Raw genomic sequence first — 20,475 nt, forward strand, 5'->3', positions numbered from 1 at the left:
TGTAATGATGGGTCGATGAAAAAATATTCTTTTAAAAAATCCACGCCTTGTAATGATGGGTCGATGAAAAAATATTCTTTTAAAAAATCCACGCCTTGTAATGATGGGTCGATGAAAAAATATTCTTTAAAAAATCCACGCCTTGTAATGATGGGTCGATGAAAAAATATTCTTTAAAAAATCCACGCCTTATACGGGTCATATGAAAAATATATTTTATACATCCATTCCGGACACCTTCTGCGATTTTTCCGGCTTTCCCATTTTTCAATTTCTATATAGTAAATCTAATGTCTCTTGATCCATTCTTGGGGACCACGAGTTTAATTTTTCGATGTTACTAATCTAGTTTTTATATTTTTTCTTATATTTACTTCTCTAAATAGCTGGTAAATCGTACAGCAGACTTCGTCTTCGGTTATTATCGCAAACGATCGATTACCACGGAGCTCTATACAAATACTGTGCCGCATTTTCAAAGTTCGGTGATTGGGGCAATTTATCTCCGGCCCCATGTATTCAACACATTCGAAGTACTGGCGTATCCCTTTCACCTACAAACGTGGGGTGTAATTATACTCTGTGTCGCACTAATTTTAACTGTGACCCGTTTGATACGCCTGCAACATCCCAAATCAATGCGAACCTTTTCGATGCTAACAACTACCTTTGGTTTACCAATTCGTGAAAATATCGAGTATCGACATTCGTATTTAATGCTTGGACCCTGGATATGGGGTACATTCCTTTTACGATCGATTTACTCTGGCCTCCTCTACTATCTGTTCAGTAACGATATCTACAATAAATTACCCCTTAGCCTACAGGATGCCACAAATCAGCATTATATCTCGATAATGAATCACTACACCTACTTTGATGTTGAGAATATACCATTCTACCGCCAGCGATATCGTCATAATCTACAACCGATAATTTTAAATTCAAGCGATGAAATGATCGCCATTAAATATATGGAAGAACATCTGAATCGCAAAACCTATGCCGTGGTCTCGAAGGAATTTTTAATGTATTATACCCAGGAAAATGATAAAATTGAAATGTTCTACACAATTCCGGAGACGGTTATGAAGCAACAGCTGTCGATTTATTTCGCCAAGCATACATATTTGGCTCGCCAATTCGATATTACAATTAGGGATATGAGATCGAGTGGCCTTTTGGGGTATTATATGAAGCGATATTTTGACACCCGAACTTCAAAGAATTCCCAGCAAGTGAAAGATAAAATGATCAAACAAAATGATCTGCTGGGTATTTATCTTATTTGCGGGGTACTGAATATGGTGGCGATATTTACATTTATTTTGGAAGTACTGTCGAGGAAGGTGAAGAAATTGAGAATGTTATTTGATTAAGATTAAGATTAAAAATTAAAGCTTGTAATATAGTTTATAGAATTCAAATAAATGTAACGCCTTTGATGAAGTATACCTCTCAAAAATTTGTTTAAAAAAATCCACGCCTATAGCTGAAGTATACCTCTCAAAAATTTGTTTAAAAAATCCACGCCTATAGCTGAAGTATACCTCTCAAAAATTTGTTTAAAAAATCCACGCCTATAGTTCGAATATACCTCTCAAAAATCTGTTTAAAAAATCCACGCCTATAGCTGAAGTATACCTCTCAAAAATTTGTTTAAAAAATCCACGCCTATAGCTGAAGTATACCTCTCAAAAATTTGTTTAAAAAATCCACGCCTATAGCTGAAGTATACCTCTCAAAAATTTGTTTAAAAAAATCCACGCCTATAGCTGAAGTATACCTCTCAAAAATCTGTTTAAAAAAATCCACACCTATAGCTGAAGTATACCTCTCAAAAATCTGTATAAAAAAATCCACGCCTATAGCTGAAGTATACCTCTCAAAGATTTGTTTCAAAAAATCCACGTCTATAGTTGAAGTATACCTCTCAAAAATTTGTTTAAAAAATTCACGCCTGTAGCTGAAGTATACCTCTCAAAAATTTGTTTAAAAATCCACACCTATAGTGCATACCTCCCAAAAAATTTTTTAAAAAAAACGCCTATAAAACACGCCTATAGCTGAAGTATACCTCTCAAAAAATTTGTTTCAAAAATCCACGCCTATAGCTGAAGTATACCTCTCAAAAAATTGTTTCAAAAAATCCACGCCTATAGCTGAAGTATACCTCTCAAAAATTTGTTGGAAAAAATCCACGCCTATAGCTGAAGTATACCTCTCAAAAATCTGTTTTAAAAAATCCACGCCTATAGCTGTAGTATACCTCTCAAAAATCTGGTTAATAAATCGACGCCTGTAGTTTGAATATTACTCTCAAAAATCGATTTAAAAATCCACGCCTGTAGCTGGAATATTCCTCTCAAAAATCTGTTTTAAATATCTAAGCTTATATTCCACTCAAAATATTAAAAAACAGGCTTAAGTTTTTAAGTTTTAACATTTAATAAATTTCGAATATATTTTTACATTCAGAGCATTTATGTTGATTATTTATTTTTTTATTCACCCAATATTTGTGATAAAATACTTCCATAATAAATACCACAATAGCTACAACATCACCCAAAATCACCACATAAAATGCCATACTCAATTCGGACATATCGAATAATTCATCTTCGCTATGATATTTCATGTTTATATACCCCGTATCCAATTGGATCCTTTTCCAATATCCCAATAAACCCGAATCACGTACCCATATTAGAAAATCATTAAATTGATTACTCAAATACGAATGTTTAGCCATATATATGCAGGTCTTAAATCCGATAATATCGTAGGGTATTATTTGAAATACTCGCCGCTTACGCATCACACGAATATTATATTGCAAATAATCGATTGCCGATACTCCGACAGTATACTTCGCGTATTCCTTGGGCAATGTTAATAAATATTCCAGAGTATAACTTTCAGGGGTATTCTGTAGGATGGTGTAGTTAAGACCTTGCAGTTCCGAAGTGTGTTTTATTATGTTATTCATACGTTGACTAACAACAATGTGGAAATTGCGATTAATTAAATCATTAAAATCGACGGGTGGTGCGATCTGCAGATGTGATCGTATCATGTGAAAGAGATAACCCAAATAGATGCTACGCAGAACAAGGGTGAAGAAAATCCACGCCATGGCAAAGACACGCATCTCTTTATATTGTGACATATAGATAAGAGGCATTCCCAACATACTGACGAAGACATCGGTGACAGGTTGGCCTGCCGGTATATGGCGTAAATGACGCAGGAAGTAGACAACCAAGACGACCACTGCACTAGTGAATAATATCACCAGCCATGTACTCGTTTTAAAGGGATGTATTAGGACCTCTGATTTACGTATGCGTAATGCATTTTTCAACATCACCACCGATATAATCGATTGATAGTAATTGACACTTGATGTGACCACCCTATTTCGTTCGCCATTTTGATGATATGAACCCATACCAAAATCTAATTCGCGATCATTTAACTGAAAGAAAGAAAAAAGGAAAATAGCTCAAATAAAATCTGTTTGAAAAATCCACGACTATAGCTGAGGTATACCTCTCAAAAATCTGTTCGAAAACTCCACGCCTATAGCTGAGGTATACCCCTCAAAAATCTGTTCGAAAAGTCCACACCTATAGCTGAGGTATACCTCTCAAAAATCTGTATGAAAAAAAATCTGTTTGAAAAATCCGTGCCTTTTGCTAAAGTATGCGTCTTTAAAATCTTCTTAAAAACCCCATGCCTATTGCTGAAATATACCCCTCAAAAATCTGTTTACAAATGTATGCCCTTAGTTAGAATATTCCCTTCAATAATCAGTTTAACAAATCCACGTCTATAGTTCGAATACACCTCTAAAAATTCATTTAAAAAATCCACACGTATACCTAAAGAGTACGTCTCCAAAATCTATTTAAAAATCCATTCCCATATTTGGAATATTTCTCTCAAATATCTGTAAAAAAGCAAACACCTATAGTTCGAATATACCTCTTAAAAAATCTGATAAAAAAGTCCACACGTATAGCTGCAGTATACCTCTCAATGCATGCGTCTTCAAAATCTGCTTAAAAGATCCATGTCTTGTGCCAAAAATCTGTCTAAAATCCACACCTATAGTTGGAGTTTCCCCCTCCAAAATATATATAAAATCCTCACCTATAGTTCGAATATACCTCTCAAAAATATATTTAAAAAATCCACACCTACGGCTGAAGTATACCTCTCAAAATTTCGTTTAAAAAATTCACACATATAGATCGAATATACCTATCAAAAATCTGTTTAAACATTAAAATATGTTAGATCTGCACTCACCAACTTTAAAACTCCCGTAGTGGATCCATTGGGAAATATCTTACCCCGACCACTCTCATCAAATAATTGGATTTCGACCTTGAAATTAAATCGCTTACTTAACAGTTTCAATAAACGCCCTTCAAAGCCACCATTCAATTGCACCGTTCCTTCCGCATCCGTTGTTACCGATAAAAATGGTGGTATATTCCAAACGGCCACTCGAAGAGGACAACCATAAAAATTTTTCAATTTATTTGGAAACAATCTCTCCTTACCCGTGAAAGATGTACCATTAAAAGTATTTATGTGGATAATTTCAACTTTGCCACAATTTTGCGGTGTAAACGGGTAATAGGTATACAATTCCATTTCGCCCCTATCCGTTTGTATTTGAATATTGCAGTTAATTAAATGATTCCGCCAACAATATTCGAAAATTTTTTGCATATCCCTGCTCACCTTTGAATCCGATCTCTTAAGAAAGATATAATAGTACTCATTGTGATCATTATCCCAAGTGTGGGCTGTAAGATCAGTTGCCCTGAAAATCAAAAATGATAATTAGGCATATCATTTATAGGTGTGTGTGTCACACTTACACAAAACTTTCATACGAATCCACCAGGACCACATGGAAATCGGTTATATCATCCACTCGGGGTCGTTGTCCCTTCTGTATATTGACAATTTGCAAAGCATACTGTCCCCATCCGCTATATGCTTCATCCAGAATATCATTATAGAAAATTGAACTGGATTCACGTTCCGTCGATATTATCAGAATAAAACTTTTCGCCCAAGTCACCAAGTAATGGCTGATAATGTGGAGTAAACAGGCCCCAAACATGGTCTTCATTTCCAATTCACTGCCACCCAATTTATTCTGGTAGGCCTGATACAGAGCGGTAACGTTCATGGTTAAACTACAACTGCTAGCTACGGGGGCATGGGACATGGATTTTTATAAAGAAATTTTCATCAATGATTAATGTTACAGAGAGTGTCATTAAAAGTTATGCATGTGTAAGGAAGTTTTTATATAACTTTGTATTTGTCTTTTGGACACAAAGATCGGAAGTGAGGTCATTAAATACATTCATATGTAAATTGTTCCGTTATATGTATGTACGTGGTGCCATATAAAGGGGAAAATTACTTACAAATATTGGAAGGATGAATGTTTTTGCGTGGACTTTTAAAAAGATTTTTGAGAGGAATATTTCAACTATGGACGTGGATTTTTTAAACAGATTTTTGAATGCTACTTATTTTTTAGATTTGTATACCCTCTGCCTTATGGCTAATCAGGTTATAAACACTTTGATCGCTCCACTCCTTTTGGTACCTCTTCCTGAAATGGGTCAACATTTTGCTGAAACTTAACTTAATTTTATAACACCATGCGAACGGATTGTCCGTTTTGAACCAAACCATGCACGACCTATTACCTTTAAAAGGCCTAGATCAAGTCCGAAGATGAGAAACATTGTCCACTCCTTCTTGTACCTTCACCACAAATGGTCAACATTTACAAATCCAATATTAGGCGAAGGAAATGTCCGATTTAAACTAAACTTTGCACAACCTATTATCTTTTGATGCTTAGATCAAATCCAATGGTTGGAGCCGTCGGTCCTCTCCTTCTGGTCCCTCTCCCATAAAGAGTCAATATTTTATAATTTTAATTTAAAGTGAACTGAATTTCGATATGTGTGTAATTCCGAATTAGTTGAAATACGTGCTCATGCTCCCCCAAATACCGAACATTGGAGTTTATATGGGGACTTTCCTAAAATATGTACTAATATTGATCTTTTTAGTAGGAAGGAATAAGGAGAACTATATCGCACTCCAAAATACCAAATTACATCCAATTAGGTTAAAAAGTGTGTCCAAAAACCCCAAAATTGCGAATTTTGGAGGTGGGTTGAAATTTCATGGGGACTACCTTGGAACATGGAAATCTACACCTTTAGTTCAAATATACGTTTCAAAAATCTTTTTAAAAAATCGACGCCCATAGCTGAAGTGTTCCTCTTAAAGATATATTTAAACAAGTGAAAAAGCGTTAAGTTCGGCCGGGCCGAACTTTGGATACCCTCCACCATATTTATACTGACATATATATGCAATGGAAATATAGGGAACATACCAAAAAGTGGGCATATACCGATAATTCTACAAACCGATTTATGTAAACCATTATGTACACCAAATACAAACATCAGCAATTTTTAATGAGGATTTTTCCTAAAATCTGTAAGATCCAGAAAATGGACAAACTACTGTAATTTAGATTACAAAGTTATCTGAGGGTATGTCTAAAGGGGGACCAATATTGAATATTTGTGGATATCATTATATGAGGGCTATGCCTAATTAATGACTGGTATATACCAACTTTGAACCCAATATTTTAATTGTTTATCTCAATTCTTTCCTTCAGGAGGTATCACTATATTGAGGAGATGCCTAAAAGTCTATCGACATATTTCATTATCGTAATATTTGAGTTTTTTTATCACAATATCTTTAGAAGGCGGAATGCTTACAACAGATGGCTAAACAGTCTTTGTAGAGTAAAAATTGACTATTGCCCGTAACGACTACCCAACCGCAACACCCGGAACAAATCAGATAACTATTTTAATGTAGAAAAGGGGGTTATATGGGGACTACCCCTAAAAAGGGGTGAATATTAATAATTTTTGGTGGGGAGATTTGATACCATATACGACTACAAAATACCAAATTTCAGCGAATTCGGTTGAAAAACGTGCTCAAGAACCTCAAAATATCGAAAATTGCAGCTACCCTTATATTAAGGCTACCCGAAAAAATTGACCTATATTTATAATTTTTTGTGGAGAGATTACAGCCAATTTGGTGGAAAAATTCGGTCAAAACCTCTCAAAAACTGCAAATTGGGAGGTACCCTTACATGGGGGCTACCAGAAAAAGTGGGCCTGTATTTATAATTTTTTGTGGGGACATTTGACACCCAATAAGAACATAATGTACCAAATTTCAGCGAATTCGGTTGAAAATCGCGCTCAAGATTAAAATACCGAAAATTGGGGGATACCCTTATATGGGGGCTACCCGAAAAAATTGACCTATATTTATAATTTTTAGTATAGAGATTTCCTACCCAATAATAACTCAAAGTACCGAATTTCAGCGAATTCGGTCGAAAAATGCGATCAACCGCCCCCCCCCCCCCCCCCCCAAATAAAATACCGCAAAATTAGGGGTACCCTTATATGGGGGCTATCCCAAAATATGAACTTTTATTTATAATTTTTTGTGTTGACATTTAGTACCCAATACGAACCCAATGTAGCAAATTTCAGCGAATTTGGTTGAAAAACGCGCTCAAGAACCCCAAAATACCGACAATTTTGGGGTACCCTTATATGGGAGCTATGCCTATGACCTGCCTGCAGACAAAAGACGACTCTGTGCAAAATTTTGGCGATCTATCTCAGCTCGTTTAGACGCTAGAGTGATTACAACAGACGGACATGCTTATATTGTCTTAAAATTTTACTCTGATCAAGAATATATATGGGCAATATTGCCAATTTTTTAACATAGCTGAAGCGGAGGTTCACCTCTTTATAACTCGGGAACTACTTAAGTATATGAAAAAAAGTGAATAGTTTTGTGTTAATTGATCTGTCGTTGCAAACTGTTCATGATATTGACCTCCAAACTATATTTTGGTGGAAACTGTGTCTTCTTTAATGTAAAAAAAAATGTGTAAAAACACGTTGAGGCGAACCAGTTTTTTTATGTTCTCTATCGATTTGTGACTAAGCCACTCATTGCACGGTCTTCGAGTCAAAATAAAACTAGAAGCCAACAAAATGGGGACTACGCCCCTTATGTATCATTTTTCAAAATTTTCACTGCATCTACCTTTAAATGATGCTGACATTTTGAAGCTCGATGTTGAGTGTTTTTTTTAATTTTACTTCTTGCTTTAATACGCAAACAGGAATTTATAAAAATCGATTATAAGATTATTGTAGTCGCGAATCTGCGTCATCTGATATGTATTTTGTGTATATAGTATGCACAGCTTCAGAGTAATGCTCATCCGAAGATGCGAATTTTGTGCGATCAAATTTCTAAAAAACCTGTTTTTCGGGCCAAATTTTTAGATCTGTCAACTGAATGATATGCTTACCCGCGATCAATAAGGTTTTTATACCCTTCACCACACTGTGGTACAGGGTATTATGTCTTTGTGCATATGTTTGTAACAGGCAAAAGGAAACGAGATAGACACATGGTTCCTTTTGAGAATATGCATAGAATCACTTTTTAAGTCGATTTATGCATGTCCGTCCGTCCGTCCGTCTGTCCGTCTGTCTGTCCATGTTAAATTGTAAACAAAGTACAGGTCGCATTTATGATCCGAATTGGATGAAATTTGGCATAGGTCACTTATTCGGCCTAAGGACGAACCCTATTGAAATTGGGAAAAATCGGTTCAGATTTAGATATAGCTCCCATATATATATTTAACCGATTTAATGTAAACGGTCCCTATATATCTTTCGATTTGCACGAAATTTGGTACAGCCTAATCATTTACGTCTAGAATGATGTCTGCCAAGTTTCATGAAAATCGGTCCAGATTGAGATATAGCTCCCATATATAGTTTCGTCCGATTTCATGTAAATGGTGCAGCAAAGTCCACATATATCTTTCGATTTGCACGAAATTTGGTACAGCCTAATCATTTAGGTCTAGAATGATGTCTGCCAAGTTTCATGAAAATCGGTCCAGATTTAGATATAGCTCCCATATATAGTTTCGTCCGATTTCATGTAAATGGTGCACCAAAGTCCACATATATCTTTCGATTTGCACGAAATTTAGTACAGCCTAATCATTTAGGTCTAGAATGATGTCTGCCAAGTTTCGTGAAAATCGGTCCAGATATAGATATAGCTCCCATATATAGTTTCGTCCGATTTCATGTAAATGGTGCATCAAAAGTCCCTATATATCTTTCGATTTGCACCAATTTTGGCATAACGTACTGAATTGAGCCTAGAATTATGTCTGCCAAGTTTCGTGAAAATCGGTTCAGATTTAGATATAGCTCCCATATATAGTTTCGTCCGATTTCATGTAAATGGTGCACCAAAGTCCCTATATATCTTTCGATTTGCACGAAATTTGGCATAACGTACTGAATTGAGTCTAGAGTGATGTCTGCCAAGTTTTAAGAAAATCGGTTCAGATTTAGATATACCTCACATATATAGTTTCGTCCGATTTCATGTAAATGGTGCGCCAAAGTCCCTATATATCTTTCGATTTGCACGAAAATTGGCATAACGTACTGAATTGTTCCTAGAGTAATGTCTGCCGAGTTTTGAGAAAATCGGTTCAGATTTATATATACCTGCCATCAGGGACGTACACAGGGGGAAGCCCTGGGGGCCCGGTTCAGATTTAGATATAGCTCCCATATATAGTTTCGTCCGATTTCATGTAAATGGTGCACCAAAGTCCCTATATATCCTTCGATTTGCACGAAATTTGGCATAACGTACTGAATTGAGCCTAGAGTGATGTCTGCCAAGATTCGAGAAAATCGGTCTATATAGCTCCCATATATATTTCATGTTAATAGTTCTGTTTAATATACCCATAGTGGTGAAGGGTATCATATAGTCGGCCCCGTCCGACTTTACTACTTTCCTTACTGGTTTACGTTTCGGATGATATAAAACCTTCTTAGTGAAAATCCATCTACTAGAACGGCGGGAACTGGCCTTCCAAAAACACGAAATTTGACAAAAAATGATTTTGAAAATATCGCGGATTTATTTGCGTTTTCTGTGTATCATTTCCTCTTCAATAAATGACCTCATACGGATTTTGATCTTTTTCGAAAAGAGAACTTTAACAACTTCAGCCGAAAGAGAGATGTACGCAATTTATCTCAAAAATAGATTTTGCTGGCACATCCATGGTTCTTAATGGACCACATTGAAATGATATAGATCGATGTATTTTTTTAGGGTGCACACCGAAATCGGATGCGCGTTAATGGCATATGGAGTTTTCGGAAGTTATTCGCGTTTTACGATTTTTTGGGTACTTCAATGTAACGTGCGGCACATCTTAGCCGTCAAATGAAATTTCGCAAAACATGCATAGATTGGAAGATAAACGTCAGTACTTCCTGGAAACCTCATGCGCATCAAATGATTTTGAGAATTACACGATTTAGACGCAATTTATCTCAAAAATAGTGTGAGCTGGCACATCCATGGTTCTTAATGGACCACATTGAAATCGGTATAGATCGATGTATTTTTTTACGGTGCACACCGAAATCGGATGCGCGTTAATGGCATATGGAGTTTTCGGAAATTATTCGCGTTTTACGATTTTTTGGGTACTTCAATGTAACGTGCGGCACATCTTAGCCGTCAAATGAAATTTCGCAAAACATGCATAGATTGGAAGATAAACGTCAGTACTTCCTGGAAACCTCATGCGCATCAAATGATTTTGAGAATTACGCGATTTATACGCAATTTAAAATGTATATTTCATAATATTATTTTATTTTAAGATTTATTCCTATTTATAGAAACCAAAGATTTATCGGAAGGGTCTTGCTACAATCCACAAGGTGTATACTTATACACCAAATGTGATTATTTTTAAATATGTCAATTTGTCGGCGAAATTCGGGTAAAATAGCAGAATAACCCCAACATTTTTTTCTGAAATTTCTTGTATAAAATTAAAAAAATATGATGACATTATTTTTTCGAACCAAAAACAAATATTTTTCCTCAATATCTTGATTTGTTTTCGCTCTGATTTACAAACCGCTACACGGACTTGTGTGATTTTGATATCATTTGATTCATCATGGTGTTTAGAATATGTAGATATTTTTAAATTAATTTTTAGGTGTGTGTGTATGTCATTAACATAATGAAAATATTGACGTAATCTCCTATATTTTTATTATTTTTCTCATATTTCGCGAAGATGTGCAACTTTTTCGTGATTATTATTATATATTCATATTCTTATTTTACGGAGGAAGATGTAATTCAACGTTTTTGGTCAATATAATAAACGGCGTAATTTTAAGATTTTTTTCTTATGCCCAACATTAAAACCTCGATAACTTTTGCGCGCATCAACCAAAAATTTGATCGCGAACGGTTTCGGAGTCAGAACATTTTCTCTATATGTGTACCAAAAATCATTGATGTGCCACAAAAACAAAAAAACTGATTTTTTGAAAATGGAATATTAAAAAATTGGCAATATTGCCCATATACTTTATAGGGTCGGAAATGAATATTTCGATGAGTTACAAACGGAATGACAAAATTAATATACCCTCCATACTTTGGTGGAGGGTATAAAAACCACGCCTATATTTGGAGTAATCCTCTCAAAATCTGTTTAAAATATCCGCGTCTGTAGTTCGAATATACCTCTCGTCTATAATTCGAATATACCTTCGAATATAGCTTGAATTTTCCTCTCAAAAATGTGTGTTTAAAAATCCACGCCTATAGCTTGAATATTCCTCTGAAAATTCTGTTTAAAAGATCCAAAATATATTTTAAAAATCCACGTCTATAGCTGAAAATCTACGCCTATAATTAAAATATTGCACTCAATAATCTTTTTAAAAAATCCACGCCTATAAAAATCCAAAAATCAAAAATCCGCACCTATAGTTTGATCAAAATCTATTTAAAAATCCACGCTTATAACTGTAATATTCCTCTAAAAATATTAAAAAATATTATTTCAACATTTTATAAATGTCCAGTATATATTTTTGCATATAGAACTTTTATGTTAATTATTAATTGTTTGTATTAATCATTCTTTTTATTCACCCAATTTGTGTGATAAAATACTTCCATAAGAAATACCACGACAGCTACAACATCACCCAAAATCACCGCATAAAATACTGTACTCAATTCCGACATATCGAATAATTCATCTTCGCGGTGATATTTCTTGTTTATATAACCCGTATCCAATTGGGCTTTTTTCCAATATTCAATTAAGCCGAAATCAGTCGTCCATATTAGAAAATCGTTTAATTGATTACTCAAATACGAATGTTTGGCCATATAGATACAGGTCTTAAATCCAATTATATCATACGGAATTATTTGAAATACCTCCCTCTTGCGCATGACACGAATATTATATTGCAAATAATCTATTACCGATACTCCGACAGTATGTTTGGCATGTTCCTTGGGCAATGTTAATAAATATTCCAGAGTATAACTTTCGGGCGTATTCGGTAAGATGGTGTAGTTAAGACCTTGCAGTTCCGAGGTGTGTTTTATTATGTTATTTATAGCCTGACTAACGGCAATGTGGAAATTATGATTTATTAAATCATTAAAATCGACTGGTGGTTTAATCTGCAGATGCGACCGAATCATGTGAAAGAGATAACCCAAATAGATGCTACGAAGAATCAGGGTAAAGAACATCCACGCCATGGCAAAGACACGCATCTCCTTATATGGTGGCATATAGACAAAAGGAATTCCCAATAGACTGACGAAGACATCGGTGACTGGTTGGACCGCCGGTGTATGGCGTAAATAACGAAGGGTGTAGACACCCAAGACGACCACCGCACTAGTGAGTAATAACACCAGCCATGTGCTCGTTTGAAAGGGGTGTATTAGGACCTCTGATTTACTTATGCGTAATGCACTTCTCAACATCACCACCGATATAATTGATTGATAGTAATTGACACTTGATGTGGCCACCCTATTTCGTTCAGCATTGTGATGATATGAACCCACACTTAAATCCAATTTGCGATCGTTTAACTGAAAGCAAAAGAGGAACGGATATTTAAAAATATATATCTAAAAAATCCACGCCTCAGATATACTTCTAAAAATCTGTTTAAAAAATCAAGGCCTCTCAAAAATCTGCACTCACCATCTTTAAAACTCCCGTGGTGGATCCATTCGGGAATATCTTACCCCGACCACTCTCATCAAATAATTGGATTTCAATTTTGAAATTAAATCGCTTACTCAAAACTTTCAATAGACGCCCCTCAAAGCCACCATCCAATTGGAGCGTTCCCTCCGCATCGGTTGTTACCGATAAAAATGGTGGTATATTCCAAACGGCCACTCGAAGAGGGCAGCCATAAAAATTTTTCAATTTATTTGGAAACAATGTAATCGTTCTCGACATTGATGTACCATTAAAAGTATTTATGCGGACAATTTCAACTATGCCACAATTTTGCGGTGTAAAAGGGTAGTAGGTATACAATTCAATTTCGCCCTTATCCGTTTGTATTTGAATATTACAGTTAATTAAATGTTTCCGCCAACAATATTCGAATATTTTTTCCATATCCATACGCACCATTGAATCTGATCTCTTAAGAAAGATGTAATAGTATTCATTGTGGTCATTATCCCAGGTGTGGGCTGTTAGATCCGTTGCTCTGAAAATCAAAAATTTTAATTAGGGATATTACTTATAGGTGTGTGTGTGTCCCACTTACACAAAACTTTCATATGAATCAACCAGGACCATATTGAAATCGGTTATATCATCCAAACGGCGTCGTTCTCCCTTCTGCACATTGACAATTTGCAAAACATACTGTCCCCATCCGGTATATGCTTCATCCAGTATATCATTATAGAAAATCGAACTGGATTCTCGTTCCGTCGATATTATCAGAATAAAACTTTTTGCCCATCGCACGAAATAATGGCTGATAATGTGGAGTAAACAGGCCCCAAACAGGGTCTTCAATTTCATGTCACTGCCACCCAATTTATTCTGGTAGGCCTGATATAGAGCGGTAACGTTCATGGTTGAAATACAACTATTATCCACGGGGGCATGGGACATGGATTTTTATAAAGAAATTTTAGGCAATGAGTAATGTTACAGAGAGTGTTATTAAAAGTTATGCACGTGTTAGAAAGTTTTTATGTAACTTTGTATTTGTCTTTTGGAAACAAAGTTCGGAAGTGAGGTCATACAAGGGTAAAAAAGTACCTACAAATATTTCAAACATATCCTTGTAAGGAACAACATAACCAAAGGCGTGGATTTTTAAAAGAGATTTTTGAGAGAAACATTCCAACTATAGGCGTGGATTTTAAACAGATATTTGAGAGGAATACTCCACCTATAGGCGTGGATTTTTAAACAGATATTTGAGAGGAATACTTCACCTATAGGCGTGGATTTTTAAACAGATTTTTGAGAGGAATACTCCACCTATAGGCGTGGATTTTTAAACAGTTATTTGAGAGGAATACTCCACCTATATGCGTGGATTTTTAAACAGATATTTGAGAGGAATGCTTCACCTATAGGCGTGGATTTTTAAACAGATATTTGAGAGGAATACTCCACCCATAGGCGTGGATTTTTAAACCGATATTTGAGAGGAATACTCCACCTATAGGCGTGGATTTTTAAACCGATATTTGAGAGGAATACTCCACCTATAGGCGTGGATTTTTAAACAGATATTTGAGAGGAATACTCCACCTATAGGCGTGGATTTTTAAACAGATATTTGAGAGGAATACTCCACCCATAGGCGTGGATTTTTAAACCGATATTTGAGAGGAATACTCCACCCATAGGCGTGGATTTTTAAACAGATATTTGAGAGGAATACTCCACCCATAGGCGTGGATTTTTAAACAGATATTTGAGAGGAATACTCCACCTATAGGCGTACATTTTTAAACAGATATTTGAGAGAAATACACCACCTATTGGCGTGGATTTTTAAACAGATATTTGAGAGAAATACACCACCTATTGGCGTGGATTTTTAAACAGATATTTGAGAGGAATAATAAAAATTCACGCTTAAAAATACGTACATACAAATTACGTGAAAATTAACGTATGTTTTTAATGACCTCACTTCCAAACAATGTTTCCAAAAGACAAATACAAAGTTACATAAAAACTTTCTAACACGTGCATAACTTTTAATGACACTCTCTGTAACATTAATCATTGACGAAAATTTCTTTATAAAAATCCATGTCTCATGCCCCCGTAGCTAGTAGTTGTAGTTGAACCATGAACGTTACCGCTCTGTATCAGGCCTACCAGAATAAATTGGGTGGCAGTGAATTGGAATTGAAGACCCTGGTTGGGGCATGATTACTTCATGTTATGTGTAATTACTTCGTGAAATGGGTGAAAAGTTTTATTCTGATAATATCGACGGAACGTGAATCCAGTGCGATATTCTACAATGATATGCTGGATGAAGCATATGAAGGATTGGGTCAATATGTTTTGCAAATTGTCAATGTGCAGAAGGGAGAACGACGCCGGGTGGATGATATAACCGATTTCAATATGGTCCTGGTTGATTCATATGAAAGTTTTGTGTAAGTGGGACACACACACCTATAAATAATATCCCTAATTAAAATTTTCGATTATCAGAGCAACAGATCTAACAGCCCACACCTGGGATAATGATCACAATGAATGCTATTACATCTTCCTTAAGAGATCGGATTCGATGGTGCGCAGGGATATGCAAAAAATATTCGAATATTGTTGGCGGAATCATTTAATTAACTGTAATATTCAAATACAAACGGTTAAGGGCGAAATGGAATTATATACCTATTACCCCTTTACACCGCAAAATTGTGGCAAAGTTGAAATTATCCGCATAAATACTTTTAATGGTACATCAATGTCGAGAACGATGACATTGTTTCCAAATAAATTGAAAAATTTTTATGGTTGTCCTCTTCGAGTGGCCGTTTGGAATATACCTCCGTTTTTATCGGTAACAACGGATAAGGAGGGAACGCTGCAATTGAATGGTGGCTTTGAGGGGCGTTTATTGAGACTGTTGAGCAAGCGACTTAATTTCAAGGTTGAAATGCAATTATTTAATGAGAGTGGTCGGGGTAAGATATTTCCGAATAGAACCACTACGGGAGTTTTAAAAATGGTGAGTGCAGATTTTACTCTCCTGAACAGATTTTTAGAAGTATATTTGAGGCGTGGATTTTTTTAATATATTATTAAATATTCGTTCCTGTTTTTCTTTCAGTTAAACGATCGCCAATTGGATTTAGCTGTGGGTTCATATCAACACAATGCTGAACGAAATAGGGTGGCCACATCAAGCATCAATTACTATCAATCGATTATATCGGTGGTGATGTTGAGAAGTGCATTACGCATAAGTAAATCAGAGGTCCTAATACACCCCTTTCAAACGAGCACATGGCTGGTCTTATTACTAACTAGTGCAATAGTCGTCTTGGTTGTCTACGCCCTGCGTCATTTACGCCACACACCGCCGGTCCAGCCCGTCACCGATGTCTTCGTCAGTATGTTGGGAATGCCTTTTGTCTATATGCCACCATATAAGGAGATGCGTGTCTTTGCCATGGCATGGATATTCTTTACCATGGTTCTGCGTAGCATCTATTTGGGTTATCTATTTCACATGATACGATCACATCTGCAGATTGCACCACCCGTCGATTTTAATGATTTAGTTAATCGCAATTTCCACATTGTTTTCAGTCAACGTATGAATAACATAATTAAACACACCTCGGAACTGCAAGGTCTTAACTACACCATCCTACCGAATAGGCCCGAAAGTTATACTCTGGAATATTTATTAACATTGCCCAAGGAACATGCCAAGCATACTGTCGGAGTATCGGCTATAGATTATTTGCAATACAATATTCGTGTCATGCGCAAGAGCGAGGTATTTCAAATAATACCCTACGATATTATCGGATTTAAGACATGTATCTATATGGCCAAACATTCGTATTTGAGTAATCAGTTAAACGATTTTCTAATATGGACAACTGATTTCGGCTTAATTGAATATTGGAAAAAATTCCAATTGGATACAGGGTATATAAACATGAAATATCACCGCGAAGATGAATTATTCGATATGTCCGAATTGAGTATGGCATTTTATGCGGTGATTTTGGGTGATGTTGTAGCTATCGTGGTATTTCTTACGGAAGTATTTTATCACAAATATTGGGTGAATAAAAATAATAAATTATAAAAAAAATAAATTATTAACATACATTTTCTGTATGTCAACATATATTGGACATTTATTAAATGTTGAAATTTAAAATACTACAGCTGTTCGATATTTTTCGAATTATAGGCGTGGATTTTTTAAACAGATTTTTGAGAGGTATATTCAAACTATAGGCGTGGATTTTTTAAACAGATTTTTGAGAGGTATATTCAAACTATAGGCGTGGATTTTTTAAACAGATTTTTGAGAGGTATATTCAAACTATAGGCGTGGATTTTTTAAACAGATTTTTGAGAGGTATATTCAAACTATAGGCGTGGATTTTTTAAACAGATTTTTGAGAGGTATATTCAAACTATAGGCGTGGATTTTTTAAACAGATTTTTGAGAGGTATATTCAAACTATAGGCGTGGATTTTTTAAACAGATTTTTGAGAGGTATATTCGAACTATAGGCGTGGATTTTTTAAACAGATTTTTGAGAGGTATATTCAAACTATAGGCGTGGAGTTTTTAAACAGATTTTTGAGAGGTATATTCGAACTATAGGCGTGGATTTTGTAAACAGATTTTTGAGAGGTATATTCAAACTGTTTTAAACAGATTTTTGAGAGGTATATTCAAACTATAGGCGTGGATTTTTTAAACAGATTTTTGAGAGGTATATTCAAACTATAGGCGTGGATTTTTTAAACAGATTTTTGAGAGGTATATTCAAACTATAGGCGTGGATTTTTTAAACAGATTTTTGAGAGGTATATTCAAACTATAGGCGTGGATTTTTTAAACAGATTTTTGAGAGGTATATTCGAACTATAGGCGTGGATTTTTTAAACAGATTTTTGAGAGGTATATTCAAACTTTAGGCGTGGATTTTTTAAACAGATTTTTGAGAGGTATATTCGAACTATAGGCGTGGATTTTTTAAACAGATTTTCGAGAGGTATATTCAACCTATAGGCGTGCATTTTTTAAACAGATTTTTGAGAGGTATATTCAAACTATAGGCGTGGATTTTTTAAACAGATTTTTGAGAGGTATATTCGAACTATAGGCGTGGATTTTTTAAACAGATTTTTGAGAGGTATATTCAAACTATAGGCGTGGATTTTTTAAACAGATTTTTGAGAGGTATATTCAAACTATAGGCTTGGATTTTTTAAACAGATTTTTGAGAGGTATATTCGAACTATAGGCGTGGATTTTTTAAACAGATTTTTGAGAGCTATATTCGAACTATAGGCGTGGATTTTTTAAACAGATTTTTGAGAGGTATATTCCAACTATAGGCTTGGATTTTTTAAACAGATTTTTGAGAGGTATATTCCAACTATAGGCTTGGATTTTTTAAACAGATTTTTGAAAGGTATGTTCCAACTATAGGCGTGAATTTTTAAACAGATTTTTGAAAGGTATATTCCAACTATAGGCGTGGATTTTTTAAACAGATTTTTGATATTCCAACTATAGGCGTGGATTTTTTAAACAGATTTTTGAAAGGTATATTCCAACTATAGGCGTGGATTTTTTAAACAGATTTTTGAAAGGTATATTCCAACTATAGGCGTGGATTTTTTAAAAAGATTTTTGAAAGGTATATTCCAACTATAGGCGTGGATTTTTTAAACAGATTTTTGATATTCCAACTATAGGCGTGGATTTTTTAAACAGATTTTTGATATTCCAACTATAGGCGTGGATTTTTTAAACAGATTTTTGATATTCCAACTATAGGCGTGGATTTTTTAAACAGATTTTTGATATTCCAACTATAGGCGTGGATTTTTTAAACAGATTTTTGATATTCCAACTATAGGCGTGGATTTTTTAAACAGATTTTTGATATTCCAACTATAGGCGTGGATTTTTTAAACAGATTTTTATATTCCAACTATAGGCGTGGATTTTTTAAACAGATTTTTGATATTCCAACTATAGGCGTGGATTTTTTAAACAGATTTTTGATATTCCAACTATAGGCGTGGATTTTTTAAACAGATTTTTGATATTCCAACTATAGGCGTGGATTTTTTAAACAGATTTTTGATATTCCAACTATAGGCGTGGATTTTTTAAACAGATTTTTGAAAGGTATATTCCAACTATAGGCGTGGATTTTTTAAACAGATTTTTTTTCCAACTATAGGCGTGGATTTTTTAAACAGATTTTTGATATTCCAACTATAGGCGTGGATTTTTTAAACAGATTTTTGAAAGGTATATTCCAACTATAGGCGTGGATTTTTTAAAAAGATTTTTGAAAGGTATATTCCAACTATAGGCGTGGATTTTTTAAACAGATTTTTGAAAGGTATATTCCAACTATAGGCGTGGATTTTTTAAACAGATTTTTGAGAGGTATATTCAAATTATAGGCGTGAATTTTTTAAAAAGTGTTTTTTTCAGAATCTATCGATTTATATTTTATTTCATTTATAAAGTATTTATTTAAACAATTTTTGTAAAAACTTAAATTTTCTCGCTAACAATTCCAATAGAAACACTACAAATGAGGCCAGGTGTAGAAATCCACACAGGTTCAAAGCACTCAAGACATGGACCAGCGACATCTCAGAAAAGGTTCGTTGTGACTCCTGATATTCGCCATAGCCATTACCGCCGTAATATATCATCCATGCCTCATTCAGGCCCGCTCCAAATAACCTTAAAATTTGATCATTTATAGCTTCGACGAGAAACGAATGTTTGGGTAAATAAATTGTGGTTTGAATATTATTAACATTAAATGGCAGTATTGCCAAATAATGTTGAGCCTTCTGTTTGGCAATGAAATAACTGGCTATTTCTTTATCCGTAATTGCAGCATATTTTCCACCTCCTGCAGCGACTCCATTCATATAGAATAATTGTTCCATTTCATTTGTTGAATTCAGGGTGATGACACGTTGCAGATTTCCCGCCACAAGCGGAATTTCGTTCAGGAACTTCAAGGAGTTAATACTGCAAATCAAAGTAAAGCCCTGCTCAATTAGCTCATCCAGCGAATGCGGTGCATTTCCATACAGATCGAAGTTATACAAATAGTAAGTCATCGATTGATAGAGGCAACGCA

The 20,475-nt window shown here is 35.0% G+C and overlaps 3 protein-coding genes across 3 annotated transcripts; 2 read left to right on the plus strand and 1 right to left on the minus strand.

The window, feature by feature from the left end:
• Nucleotides 1-386: 386 nt before the first annotated feature.
• Nucleotides 387-1,379, plus strand: LOC133335966 (uncharacterized; the record flags this gene model as incomplete). The annotated part of the gene is made up of 1 exon (XM_061544260.1): nt 387-1,379. A coding segment is annotated over one exon (993 nt), but the record flags the coding sequence as incomplete, so codon positions are not given.
• Nucleotides 1,380-12,183: 10,804 nt separating this feature from the next.
• Nucleotides 12,184-14,188, minus strand: LOC133335954 (uncharacterized). The gene is made up of 3 exons (XM_061544248.1): nt 13,872-14,188; nt 13,289-13,811; nt 12,184-13,173 (listed from the first exon to the last, which is right to left on the minus strand). The coding sequence occupies exons 1-3, from the start codon at nt 14,186-14,188 to the stop codon at nt 12,184-12,186; spliced, it is 1,830 nt and encodes a 609-aa protein (XP_061400232.1).
• A 1,335-nt stretch (nt 14,189-15,523) lies between these two features.
• LOC133335955 (uncharacterized) lies at nt 15,524-17,420 on the plus strand. Its single transcript, XM_061544249.1, has 3 exons — nt 15,524-15,744; nt 15,803-16,325; nt 16,428-17,420. Exons 1-3 carry the CDS (start codon nt 15,524-15,526, stop codon nt 17,418-17,420), a joined length of 1,737 nt encoding a protein of 578 aa, XP_061400233.1.
• The last annotated feature ends 3,055 nt before the right edge of the window (nt 17,421-20,475 follow it).

The sequence above is a fragment of the Musca vetustissima genome, unplaced genomic scaffold (assembly GCF_032173495.1).
Source record: "Musca vetustissima isolate MV318-11 ecotype Yass unplaced genomic scaffold, APGP_CSIRO_Mvet_v1 utg164488, whole genome shotgun sequence".
In the NCBI taxonomy this organism is placed as follows: Eukaryota; Metazoa; Arthropoda; class Insecta; order Diptera; family Muscidae; genus Musca; species Musca vetustissima.